The sequence below is a fragment of the Cebus imitator genome, unplaced genomic scaffold (genome assembly GCF_001604975.1).
Source record: "Cebus imitator isolate Cc_AM_T3 unplaced genomic scaffold, Cebus_imitator-1.0 Scaffold48, whole genome shotgun sequence".
Taxonomy (NCBI): Eukaryota; Metazoa; Chordata; class Mammalia; order Primates; family Cebidae; genus Cebus; species Cebus imitator.
This window is the reverse complement of record NW_016107363.1, coordinates 6,316,696-6,330,504: the sequence shown is the minus strand read 5'-3', so window position 1 is coordinate 6,330,504 and position 13,809 is coordinate 6,316,696. Positions and strand designations below refer to the sequence as shown.

The 13,809-nt window shown below is 51.6% G+C and overlaps 1 protein-coding gene across 1 annotated transcript in view; it reads right to left on the bottom strand.

The window, feature by feature from the left end:
• Nucleotides 1–12,424, bottom strand: part of FAM107A (family with sequence similarity 107 member A) — a 50,753-nt gene extending 38,329 nt beyond the window's left edge. The window contains exon 1 of the mRNA XM_017527422.1: nucleotides 11,710–12,424. Within this exon, the coding sequence (XP_017382911.1) occupies nucleotides 11,710–11,733 (24 nt within the window). The 5' untranslated portion in view covers nucleotides 11,734–12,424. The remainder of the gene's footprint in view (nucleotides 1–11,709) is intronic.
• Between the last annotated feature and the right edge of the window lie 1,385 nt (nucleotides 12,425–13,809).

The window sequence follows — 13,809 nt, the reverse complement described above, 5'->3', positions numbered from 1 at the left end:
AAAAAAAAAAAAAAAAAAAAAAAAAAAAAAAAAAGAAGGACCCAGGTAACCAGGTAGAAGGGTGAAAATCTGCACAGATTCACGCCAGTGTCGCAGTGGTTATATTACTCATTTTTCTACAATAAGAATGTATTATTTGCAAAATGAAGAAATAAGAAAAGTTTGAAAAATGACAGAAGCCACGTTCACTTTTTAATCTAAAAAAAATAAAGTATTGTGGAAAGTATTGGAAAATAAAGAGGAAAAAATCAAATCACCTATCGTCGCCCGCTCCTGCCTGTTGTCAGTCTTCTTTATGACAGTTCGGAGTCACATTTATTTTTATTGCACCAGCAGCCATGTGGGTCTCTTCCCTCCTAGAAAGCAACTCTAGTTGACTCTGCACTCCTGTGATGTGGGAATTGAGGGTGTGCAGGGAACGGTTTTGACTGCTGTCTTCCCCAGTACCTCCTCCACTGGGGCTTCGGTTACTGCCTCTCTGGAAGGACGCGTCCTGCTGATGGTCGGCGGTTCCATATCGCCAGCCATGACTTTGCCCTGAAGTCCAGTCCAAGGGAGTCAGCTGCCTGTTTTGTTGGATAACACCAACAAAAAAAGCAGCCATTTGTTGAGCTCACACTATGTGTCAAGGACTGTGCTCAGGAGATTCTATTACTGACCCATTTTACAGATGAGGAAACTGAGGCTAAGGGAGGTCAAGGAGGTGGACAAGGTTACAGAGCTAGTGAGAAGGGGAATAAGAGTCAAACTGTGGGTTGTCTGACTTCACCGCCCAGGCTTCTCACACTGTGCTAGAGGTGACCTCAGCCCTCCCATGCCTAGCTCCTTGGCCTGGTTCCCCAGACTCCATCAACCTCTGGCCCCTGTGTCCTCTCTCTTATAGCACTCACCCCTTGTCCTGGACTGCCCAGCTCCTGCCTGCTGCTCTGGCCTTACCAAGTTGCTCTCTCAGTGCCCTGAGTGCCAGCAGGGCCTCTCTCCTCTGGCCTTTGTACAAGCAGATCTTTCTGCCTGCAACACTGTTGCTCTCCTCTTTGCCTGGCTCCTTCCTTTGGGACTCTGCATAGATGGCACCTCCTCCAGGAAGCCTTCCCTGATATTCCCCTCCCTAGGATTGGATACTCTAGGGCTATATCTCCCTGCGAGAGGTGAGTCTTGGGGAGGCTCAACCCTCTCAAGTGCTCAGCTGCCCACAGCTGCCGAGTCCTTGCCTTGGGATGGTGGAGACTGCTGGGCGGGAGGCAGAAGGCGGGAAGTCCAGCCCTTATGGCCTGCCCATGGTCTATATGTTACACCTGCCTCAGACAGCCTTCTGTCTCTGACTCCTGCAGGTGCCACAACTCCCTGGAGCCTGCTGTGCCTGGGAAGTGCCAGTGGGCTGGACCGGATCAGCATCACTCACTAGAGGAAGTCAATCTCTCTCTAGTGTTCCCCTGGCTGAGCCTGAATGGGAGATCCCTGGAAAATCTGCCACTGAAACTTTCCGTTGACTCTGGCCTGGCTCTGGCTCCCAAGGAAAGAGAGCACGTGGCCATTTCAGGGCTGAAAGGAGGCGTCAGTGGGATATGGCTAAAAAGAATTTCTGGCTGTGGGATTTTGGAGTCCTGCTTAGGGTGTTTTTTTGTTTTAAATCTATGTCATGAGTGAATTGGTCTGTAATTTACTTTTCTTTCATTGTCCTTGTTTAATTTTGATATCAGTTATTTTTATTATTACAAAATAAAGTGGAAAGTGTTCCCTCACTTTCTATTATGTAGAAGGCTTTGTCTAAAACTAAACAGATGAATTGCTCTAAAGTTTAATAGAACTCACCAATGATTCAATTTCTCTCTCTCTCTCTCTTTTTTTGAGATGGAGTTTTGCTCTTGTTGCTCAGGCTGGAGTGTAGTGGTGTGATCTTGGTTCACTGCAACCTCTGCCTCCTGGGCTCAAGTGATACTCCTGCCTCAGCCTCCTGAGTAGCTGGGATTACAGGTGCTTGTCACCGTGCCCAGCTCATTTTTATATTTTTAGTAGAGATGGGGTTTTGCCATGTTGGTCAGGCTGGTCTTGAACTCCTGGCCTCAAATGATCCACCTACCACAGCCTCCCAAAGTGCTGAGATTACAGGTATGAGACACTGCCCCCTGCCAATTCAATCTGTTCCCCAGGCTGGTGGAGTGCAGTGGTGCTATCTCGGCTCACTGCAACCTCCACCTCCTGGGTTCAAGTGATGCTCCCACCTCAGTCTCCTGAGTAGTGGGGATTACAGGCACACACTACCACATCTGGCTAATTTTTGTATTTTTAGTAGAGATGGCGGGTCACTATGTTGGCTAGGCTAGTTTTGAACTCCTGACCGCAAGTGATCTGCCCACCTTGCCCTTCCAAAGTGCTGGGATTATAGGCGTGAGGTACCATGTCTGGCCCAAGCCAATTTTATTCAACCATATTTTCTAGATGCTTCTGAAAGCCAGCTACATCATATTCTATTATCTTTTTAAAGGAACCAGCCTTTGGCCATCCTCAATGTCATGTATTTTTCTTCTTTGATTTTGGTGCTTATTTTATCATTACTTTTACATTCTTTAGCTTGGTTCTGTTATTCTGTTACCAACTTTGTAACTTTGACGTTTAGCTCAGTAATTCTCAATCTTGTTTTCGATGTGCATTTAAAACTATAACCTTCTCCTTAAGTACCATTTTAGCTGCTTCCTCCAAGTTTCAATATATGGTATTTTCATTGTCATTTGAGTCTAAAGATTTTCTTGTGCCCTTACAGAGCCAACTTGCTGATGGGGGAAAGCTAGATTTGAAACAGTTAATGAAATAACCAAAAAAAGGTAATTTCAGATGGTGGCAAGCTCTGTGAAGCAACTGCGGGACTTGGGACAACATGGGGTGATTTTAGCTGGAGGGAAGACAGAGGAGGCCGTGGACAGTGGCTCACACCTGTAATCCCAGCACTTTGGGAGGCTGAGGTATATGGATTACTTGAGCCCAGAAGTTCGAGACCAGCATGTGCAGCATGGTGAGAGACTGTGTCTACAAAAAATACAAAAATTAGTTGGGCATGGTAATATGTGCCTGTAATCCCAGCTACTCAGGAGGCTGAGGTAGGAGGATCACTTGAGGCCTGAAGGCAGAGGTTGCAATAAGCCAGGATCATACCACTGCACTCCAGCCTGGGTGACAGAGACAGAAAAGACCTGCCTCTGAGCTGAAGCCAGAAGAAGTCAGTCGTAAGGAGACCTGGGTAAAGGTGCACAGGTGGAGGGAACAGTGGAGACGAGGGCTCTGAGCTGGGGAAGAGATGGGCCTGTCAGAGACACCTGTGGAGCCCAGGGTGTCTCGAGTAGGGAGCCCAGAGCACGACCAGCTGGGCCTGTGGGTTTCCTTGTTACTGCTCTTGAAGGCTTTTGCCCGGGAGAAGAGAGGATCAGATTCAGAATTAAAGTAGCTCATTCTGGCTCTGCCATATGGGAACCCACTGCAGCTGGACAGGAGCTACATTGGACTTGAGGCCCCAGGAGAGCAGCTGGCAGAGGATGGATGGGTCTCAGCCAAAGGAATGTAGAGCTTCAGGTGCCCGAGAAGAGTGTTCACCAAGTCCACAGGTCCAGGGGGCCAGGCGTCATTGTTATGGCTGAATTGTGTCCCCCACAAGGAATGTTGAAATCCTAGCCCCTACCTGTGAATGTGACTTTATTTCCAAATGTAGATTTGGAAAGCAGACGTAATTAAGTGAAGATGAGGTCTTTAGGGTAGGCCTAAAGACCTCATCTTCACTTGATTACATCTGCTTGTAGTCCTAAAGACCTCATCTTAACTTGATTGAATCTGACTGGTGTCCTTATAAGAAGAGAACGTACACACACACACACACACACACACACACACACACACACACCATGTGATGACGAGGCAGAACACCGTGGATTGCAGGCAACACCAAAGGCTAAGAGAAGGGCATGGAACAGATGCCCTGAGTGCCTCCCGAGGGGCACACCCCACCGACACTCTGATCTCAGCTGCTAACCTCCAGAACTGTGCAGGAGTAAACTGTTGTTTTCCGCTACCCAGTTTCTGGACATTTGTTCTGGCCACCCCAGGAAACACGTGTCACTTCACAGGGCCTGCTCGTGATTGCAGAGTCATCATGGGACCTTCACAGACGCTGGCCGGTTCAGGGCCTTCGGGTCTCTATGGCAGCCTCTTCCTCAACATGAGCCACAGCATACACCCCAGAATGACCCCAAGCTGTTCCCAGAGCTCAGGTGGATAGAGACAAATCTCCGGGTGGTCCCTCAAAAGGGCAGACACCACCTCGTTTCTGGCTGACTTCTGAGTTCCTGTGTTCTGGACGTGACATTATCCCTATGGGACACCTCAGGCCCCGTCCTGAGTTTCCTGAGAAGCGGGATGTCACCTAGACCAAGTCAGGCTCTTCCAGCTTCCCCAGGGCAGCCTCTGTCATCTTAGATTTTAGATGAAAAAGAAAGTTCCAGCTCCTCGCCCTTTCTGTCCACCCCAGGCCCTGAGATCTGATCTCTCACTTACACAAAGCCCCTTGTTCATGTCGGTTTGGGAGACACAGTGTTCTGAAAGCTGATCCCTGGGGCCCAGGGAGGGAGCTGTGTTTTTGGGTTTCTGCCTGCAAGAAAGCCGGCTTTTGATTTGGCCCCTCCTGCCCCACCTCCAAAGCCTTTCAAGATAGAAATTAAATTCTCCTGAACTTTAGGCCTCTCTTTGGTGCTACTCCCGGGGGACTGAAGCCACTGCCTGCTATTAACTCTGCCTTGCAAAAGGTGAAGATTTATTCTGGCTTGAGATGAATAGCTTCAATTCTGATGCTTGAAAAACAAGTCGATGAGAACATGGGCTGTGGAGTCAGAAGTATTGGGGTTCAAGTCCCAGCTCTGACACTTGTTGGCTCTGTGAACTTGAGCCATGAACTCAACCTCTTTGAGTCGGGTGTCTGCTTTGGTGACACAGGGACACCGATACCTTTGTGGCTGGGTTTGTGGTAGGGATTCCATGGAAGTTCAATTATTAGAAGGCATTCTTATGTTTTTGATCAGGAAGTGCCCATTTTACAGCTGGGAAGGACCGAGTGAGGCTGAAGGGTGTAGGCCCAGGTTGGCTGTGCTGTGCGAGGTTTTTGCACGGCCTTGGCTGTTGGTGCACCTGGAGGAATCTGAGCACCAGCCTGCTTTTGCACAGTGCGATCTTGTCTGAGCCCTTCGAGGCTGTGAAATGGGGAATGCTACCCATGCCAGGCTGCTCAGAGAAGCCAGCGATGCTGCTCACATGAGGCCCTGGCTCTACACCTGGGGTTGAGTTGGCCCTCCGAAGAATGACTGTTGCTGCCCTCTCTTCTCCCCTGCCTCACTTTTCTCCTAAACCAGTGAGCAACACAGCTACCTTCCCTGCTTTGACGTGGAGCCCAGAGAGGGAGGCCATCTTGCCCAGGGTCCCTCATTCAGGGCGTCTGAGGCGAATATTTTATTTCTTATTCGTGAATGAGGAAGATTGGACTAGGAGGAGGTGGACTAATAGTGCATTTAAAAAGAATTAAAATGATTTCCTTCTCTCTACTATCTGGGAAATGAGATTTGGCCCTGAGGCCTGGAGGATGGGGAAAAGCGGCCATCTTGGCCCCCGGTGACCTCTTCCTCTTTTGAGGTCTTAGAACATCTGGGAGTGATGAAGGGCCCCGGTGGGTGCCTGGAGGGTGTCGGGGCAGGGGGCAAACTCAGGGGGACAGGTTTGGAGTTTCTTCAATTCTGTTTTTGGCGGACTTTCTCTTTGTGCCTTGGCTCTTGTGTCGGTGTCTGTGTCTCTGTCTTTCTCTTTCTCTCTCTTTCAACTCTATTTTGAATAATGAGCAAAAGAAAGAAGAGAGAAAAAAAGAACGTTCTCCTTGGTCAAAGAGTCTGAGGCAGAAACGTAGTTGTGATTTTTTTTTTTTGAGACAAGATCTTATTCTGTCGCCCAGGATGGAGTGCGGTGGTGCTGTCACAGCTCACTGTAGCCTCCACCTCCTGGGCTCAAGCAATCCTCCTGCTTCAGCCTCCTGAGTGGCTGGGACTACCGGTGTGCCACCACACCCAGCTAATTAATTTTTCTTTTTTTGTAGAGATGGGGTCTCACTATGTTTCCGAGGCTGGTCTTAAACTTCTGGGCTCCGCTCATCTCTTCAGCTAAAAGGTCCAGAATAGCACCTACCCCTCCTCAAAAGAAAATTGGAGTTTGTCATTTTTACCATGGTTGGGGAGGGCACTGGGAATCATTTAATCCAAACCTCTCCGTTCCCAGATGGGGACACTGAGACCCAAGGGGAAGAATGCGTCCAGGCACGTCAAGAACTTGATCATTTAGTTCTCACACTGATGATACTAAAGTGGGTACTGTTTTTATCCCCATTTTACAGAGCAGGAAAGCAGAGCTTAAACATCACCCAGAGAGTGCCAGAGCCTCCACTTGGCCCCAGGCCTCTTCTCCCTGAGTCTGGATTCTTTCCAAACAACCTTGACTCTGAAGCTTGTGTCTCAGTTTCTCCATCTGCATAATGGGGTTTGCAGGGTGGTGGGGGGAACTGGAGCTCAGGATGCAATGTACCTGGCCTGCCCAAGAGAGTGCTGCTTGGCTAGGCATAGCTCAGTGCAACTACTAGCCCTGCCACTTCCTTACTTGTGACCGCTGAGCCTCAGCGTCTTGACCTGTAAAATGGGCATGAGAGTGTTAGCCCTTTCATGGGGCATTTGTGAGGATTATATGCCTAGCTCAGTGTCAGGTGGGGCAAAGGTCTTGGGAATTGCACTGAGGCCCAGGCAAGCAATGACTGGACTTGGCATGAAGGGCAGAGCAGTTCTGAGTGGTGCCCATCCATGAAGTGGGTACAGCAGCCTCTACTTTGCTGGGCTGTGGACATGCTGGAGGGACAGCATGAAAAAGCGTTTAGGGCTGGGCACAGGGAATCACACCTGTAATCCCAGCACTTTGAGAGGCCGAGATGAATAGATCACTTGAAGGCAGGAGTTCGAGACCAGCCTGGCCAATGTGATGAAACCTCATCTCTATTTAAAATACAAAAAATTAGCCGGGTGTAGTGATGCACATCTGTAATCCCAGCTACTCATGAGGCTGAAGCAGGAGAATCGCTTGAATCCGGGAGGCGGAGGTGTAGTGGACTGAGATTGTGCCACTGCACTCTAGCTTGTGTGACAGAGCAAGACTCTGTACCCCTCCTCCCAAAAAAAGCATTTAGCATAGTGGCTGCTGGTGGGGTCGGAGCTGGATTATTGACATCCCTCCTCTTCTTTTTCGTCATCTTCCCTCACACCTCGGGATGGAATATGTGTCAGTGCAATTGGAATTCAATTCACACTGTGGTCAGAGACTCGCAAGAGCAGGTGGGGCAAGTCCTGAGGCTGGAACGCAGGGGGAACGCAGGGAAGTGCTAGCAGTGGATAGAAGCTGGGAGGGGTTCCAGGCAGGCAGATGGAGTGAGCAAAGGTGGAGAGGCCGGAATGATCCTGGAGACCAGGGCCCAGTGGGGAGGCTGCTGGGCAGGAAGAGGGCTCTGCCTTTGTTTGAGGGGTACATTTTTCTCACCCTCATGAGCTGACACATTTCTCCTCTTGTCCTCCAGCCTCCCACTGTGGGTCCAGGAGTCCTTTGGGAACCCAGTTGTGAAGTCCCCACAGCCCCCAGGAGTGAGATGAGAGGCTTCACTGCCCTCAGAGAAGCCATCTGAGGCAGTGGGCAGAGTGGGGGTGATGGGCTGGCACAGGCTGCGAGAGCCTCCTGATGAGGTCCTCATGCATCACTGAGCTGGGCCCATCGAGCTGGAATCCTCTGCTGGGCTGGGCGGCCCCGCGCACCAGGAGGACCATCCATCACTGGAGGGGAAAATTGCTCAGGGAGTCAGCAGGACACAGCCAGATGTGTGCCTCTGGGCTCCGTCAGAATGAACACGCCCTTTCAGGCCATTCATCAAATTTAGCCATAGCTCTTCCATTTTTCCCCCTTTTGTTTCAGTCAAGGCAACTATCTTTTAATGAAGACAAATGCAAAGCGACGAGTGTCTTGGTAAACAACAGGCTCAGAGGACAGGACTCTTCCAGGGCCACGAAAAACCTGGATGGTGCTGGGTTTGGAGAAACGTTTTAGAGAACAAAAGCCAAGTGTCGAAGCCTCCGGGGGGCTGTGCCGCCGCCGCCTGCCCTGCGGAAGCTCCACCTGCAGCCGCTAGAGCAGCAGCAACAGGACAAGATGCTGTTCCCTGCACAGGCACTGGGCACCAGGAACCTCGCCCCAGCCTACTGCGGAAGGCAAATCGTCATGCCGTTTGACAGCTGAGGAAACTGAGGCTCATAGGGGTTAAGTGAGATGCCCCGACAGCAGCTCCAGGTGGGATGTGGGCAGAGCTGTGTTTCCACCTTCAGAAGTGCTGGCAGTGGGGTTTGCTGTTTGAGAGGTCAGCCTCTAAGGGTGGCCTGGGTCAAATGTTAACTCCACCCTTACTAGGTGGGTGACCTTGAGCCTCTTGCTTAACCTCTCCATGCCTCTGGATTTCTGGGTAATGAAACTCTCCACGTCCAAGAGATGTTTGAAGATTGAATGAATGAATTGGTGCAGAAGCAGCAGTGCCTGCGAGTTGTGCTCGGGAACATTTTTTTTAAGTAGCCCCTTTAAGGTTGGCATTACGATCGCAGCCTGGGGTGCTGGACTTGTGCAGGGGCAGCCTCTGGAAGCTTGTGGTTGTGTCCTGTCTCCTGGGGAGGGCACTGGCCGCTGCTGATTGGCATGGAGGATGGCGTGCCCACACTCTGTTGGTCTCTGTGAACTGGCTGTGTCTGAGGGTGCTTTTCTTGAACCCATTGTTGCCCCAGGACCTGTGGCCTTGCTGGGTAATGCTGGCTTAAAATGTGGCTCTCATCCAGACATCTGGCTTGCACTCATCTCTCCAGTATCAATGCATGCCCAACCGGTCAATTGTTGAAGCTTCTGGAATGTTCCAAACAGTGTTAGAGGCATTGCTTCCATGTGTTAAAATACCTTCTTGCAAAAACCCTGACAGTGGCCAGGGTACCCCCCTTGGTACCCTTGATAGTGGCAGATTTAAAAAAATGCCAAGTCCGAGGAAAGGTCAGGCCCTGCCTAAGAAGAACAGAAGCAAAGGTGTCTGTGTTTTGACTCCTGGCCCAGTGGTCCATCTGTCACACCCTCGACCCTTTCAGTGTTCTTCCATTCTCTCTGCCCACCCCACAGCTGGAGAGAACACCGTCTCTCCTCCATGGGGGCCATTACGACGAAATGTCCAGCACCCACCCTCCTTTCCATTGAGCAGCAGCCATGCCATTAGGGGACGGATCTCTGACTCTAAGGGTGGGCTCTGGTTGGCCTCAACCAACCACGTGATCCCTTCCATCCTCTGCCAGTGTGGGCTTAGAATTCTAGGCAAAACCCATGCTCCTGACACTCCTCAGGGAACAAAGGTGACTTCACCTAAAAGCAAAGACCAGACCTTGCCTAAGAGGAATAGACACAACAATGTTGTGTTTTGACTCTTGGCCCAGGGGTCATGTGCCCAGTCCCCTCCGCTTCAACTGTCACACACACTCCTATTGTTTGCTTGCCTGTCAGTCTCTGCGATTGACAGGGACGGACGGGCTCAAGGGCAGCGACTGTCCTCATCCTTGGCTCCCAGCTCCACACAGACCCTGGCACAGGGCAGCAGGTGCCCGATCAACAGCCTCCTGTGGGAGGTTGAAGTGGGGGTCGATGAAGATGCGGCGGACAGGGCTATGGACCAGGAAGGGTGGGATGGGCTGGCTTGTTTGGCATCAAGCAGAGTGGGGCCAAAATTCTTCCCAATAAAAATGAGAAATAAAAATAAAACTTAAACCCCCACAAGTGACTGAACGGACCCCCTCTTGACCAAGTGGACCCCAGAGAAATCTTGAAAACTGAGTTTCTGGCCATGGCAGGATGGGAGGTCGCACGCGCTTCCTTGATAAGCTCCATTAGACTTTCTTCCCTAAGAGCTAAACAGAAGCCGGCCTTTTCAAAAGACTCCATGCTGATTTCAACCAACTGCCCCTCCCTTTTAGGGTTTTGACACAAAAACCCAGCAGCATTCTCTCTTGATAAGAGACCACCAATCACCGAGCAGTTCTAGCCAGTCTGCAGAGGATGCACAGTGAGGGTTTTCATGCCCCCTGCTTCATCTTTGACATCAGAGGGCTGAAAACTCTGCCCTCCGATCACACTAAGGCCAGCACTTTTTTGTACACAGGACCCATAAGAGGCATGAAACTCAACTGTGCATGCACATGTTTCTCCTTTCATAAATATGCATGACTCCCCCCACAGCTTATTGAATATGTATATTTGGCCACGGTGCTCAGCATACATTTCAATTCCCTTTGCCTCTTCCTCAAAGTATCAGTTTCTGGCTTCTGGCCAGAGGCCATGTTTCCCGGCCTGTCGGAATGGCCACCCTGCAGGCTGCAACGCTTTGTGAGACATAAAGCTCCCCTTTCCAAAGTAACACCACCACCACCCTGCTCTTTCCCCCACTAGCTGCATGTCCCTGGCTAGGAAATGACTTCGCTGAGTGTCTCAGCCTTGATGGACTAGGTCATCCCTGGTTGTCTGAAGATCAGAGTCCCCTGTTTATCGGGGACCCTCTGAGCGTCGGGTAGCGCACTGCACTAAGCATTCACAGGCATCATCTTACTGAACCTCCCACAAAGCAGGTACCAGCCCCATTTTACAGACAAGAAGCTGAGGTCCCGCGGGGTTCAGGTCCTCGCCACAGTAGGTGGGTGGTGGAGCTGGGACGCCACAGCCTGACCACGCCCCGGGTGGCAGTACTGGGGTGTGGGTGGAGAGCGGTAAGCTCCCGTGCCACAATCCCACAATCCCCAGAGCTGGTGAGTACACGCAGGCCCCTCCCCTCTTTGCCTCCACTGATCCAGGAGGTCTGATGGGCCCCGAGAAAGCGACTGTTTCCAAGCTCCCTCCTCCTCCCCACCCCATGATGCTGATGCAGGGGGCCAAGGAGCGCATTTACAGAAACACTGCTCAGGCAGTGCTGTTTACAAACCCCCAGCTGGGAGCTCAGGCTTAGAAGGTGAGGGATAATAACATGAATAGAATTCTACTAACAAAGGAGCAGAGCCTCTACACAGTGCCAGGCAGTGTTCTAAACACTTTCATTCATATAATTTTCACAACGATTTTCCAAGGTAGTGATTATTATTGGCCCTATTTTACAGGTGAGGAAATGAGGTACAGAAAGCTTAAATAACTTGCCCATTGCCCTACAACTGGTAACAGCTGGGTAGCCAACTTATAATAATCATCATAATAATTTTAAGATCTTTCCCCTGTATCCACCTGCGTCAGACACTCTCCTGGGGTGTGGGGAAGGGGTACCCTGGGAGCTTTTACTCAGGGAAGTAGAGATGTGTGTGGCTAGTACCAGGGAGCCAGAGAGATTCGGCTGTCCCCAAGTCTGTCCTAGAGATGGAGGGATAGGATGCTGATTTTGCCCTGAGCCCCCACCAGCTTTCTAGCTGCACATCTTGGCTGTGAGTGCCAGGAGGAGGGTTGGTGGGCAGTGCCAGCTCCAGGGTAGGTGGGTCGGGGCTCCCACTTGCCAGGTCCGGTTTCCCTTCCCAGGTCCAAGGCCCCAACAGGACGCTTGGGGGCTCCTACCTTCTTCCCCTGGGCTGCTCCCATGGCACGAGGTGGGCACCAGGCCTGGGTGGGCTGCAGGGACCAGGCTGGGGTCCTTCCTGCTGGCGTGGATCTCAGGAGCCAGGACCTGAGGGGCTCCCGGGGCCAGGGCCCCCTGTCCTCTTGCGGCTCATTCTCCCCAGCACAAAGGCAGCTTTCACAGCTGCTCCTAAGCCCAGAGCGCCTCAGACAGGCTTAGGGCGATTGATCCTGACAGAGGGGCCAGTGTCCCCAGGCGGCTTCCATGCCTTTCTTGGGTCCCTGCAGCTCCTCACCTCCCAGAACGCTGCCTCTCTCAGGAAGGGAAACTGAGGCAGCTGGGAAAGGGAGGAAGACGCGGGGCAGTCCTCTCATCACGCACCGGTAGCTCAGGTGCGGCGGGTGGCCCAGCGGGCAGGACTTGGCCTTCTTGCCTTGCTAGGCACTGCTCAGCAGACAGGGCCAGACAGTGGAGGCCGGGAGCTGGCTGCGGTGCAGAGCTCTGGGAGGGCTGCGTGGGGATGTCAGCCTCGGCTGGACAGCCCCATTAATAATAGACCTTTGAAGACTCTTGGGGTCTGGGGCTCTCCCACAACAGGAACTCTGAGAGCAGACGCCTGGGCAGCAGGCTGCCTGGGAGGGCTGGAGGCCAGCTGGTCTGTGCTCAGGCCAAGAAAATATCTGGAGGCCGGATTCCAGACCTGGGGCCAAGTTCTCAAAGCGCCCCCGGTAGTCACCCTCCTCCTCATTTGCCAGTCCCTTCCTTCTCTGTGATGCCAGCTTGTAGCAGAGGTTAAGACTGAAGAAACCTTGGGCTTGAACTGTGGCTCTGCCCCTAACAGCTGTGTGGCCTTGGGGGCACAGTGTGTGTGTGTGTGTGTGTGTTCAATAAGCACTCCCACTGCACAGGGCTAAATGAAGTAAGGTGTGTGTGTGCAGCTGAAGCCATCGTTTTGTGAAAGCGTAAATCAGAGCATGTCACTCCCTGCTTGTTTGTTTGTTTTTGAGATGGAGTCTCACTCTGTTGCCCAGGCTGGAGTGCAGTGGCACAATCTCGGCTCGCTGCAACCTCCGCCTCCCAGGTTTAAGTGATTCTCCTGCCTCAGCATCCTGAGTAGCTGGGAATACAGGTGTACGCCACCAAGCCCAGCTGATTTTTGTATTTTTAGCGGAAACGGGGTTTCACTATATTGGCCAGGCTGGTCTTGAACTCCTGACCTCGTGATCTGCCCGCCTTGGCCTCCCAAGGTGCTAGGATTACAAGTGTGAGCCGCTGTGTCTGGCCATCACTCCTGTTTTATAATGTCTCTTCACCAAAGGTAGGGTAACAGTTGCCCCCACTGCCTGGGGCTGTGAGGGTGAGCAGAGCATCTAGCGAACAATTCCTCAGAGAAGTTAGGTGCTGCTGTTAAGAACACAAATGATAAGTCCATTGTCCACTGGAAAGTCCCAGATAACCAGTTCACTAAGCACAACATCCTTTCCCCAGAGGTGGGCGGGTCAGGGAAACTTGCCACACTTTCCTTTCCTCTAGCGCGGTGCCTGGCACACACACAGATGCCTCATGGAACTGCAGCTGGTGGAGGGTCAAGAATTAGGCGTTCTGTCCAGCCTTGCCAACAGAACAAAATCCCCCAGGTCCACAAGGTCTGACAAATGGCCTTGCTAGGACCTCAGTTCCCTCTCCTCCCTCTCCCTGGCAGTTTCTGGGTCACAGCACCTTTTCCCTTCCCAGGGCCTTTGCACTTGCTGCTCTCTGCGTGGGATGTTCCCTCCCCAACTTCCCCTCTGCTCCTCATATTTCATATTTCGATATTTGCATGATTCTCTCCTTTTTAATCTTTCAGGCTCCTCAGAGAAGCTCTCTCCGACACCTTCTGCAAAGCAGTTCCCAGGCTCTCTGTTTACAACGAAATGATATGACTTCTCTGTTGACTGTCTGTCTCCTCTGCCTGGAATGGCAGTTCTACAAAGGCCAGGGCCTGGTCTGTCCTGCTCCTCAGTTTACCCCCTGGGTCTAGAACAATATTAGTGGAAGAATACATGATGGAGGATTAAATGAAGTAGTCTAAGCTGATCGAGTGCTTAGCACAGTCCCGG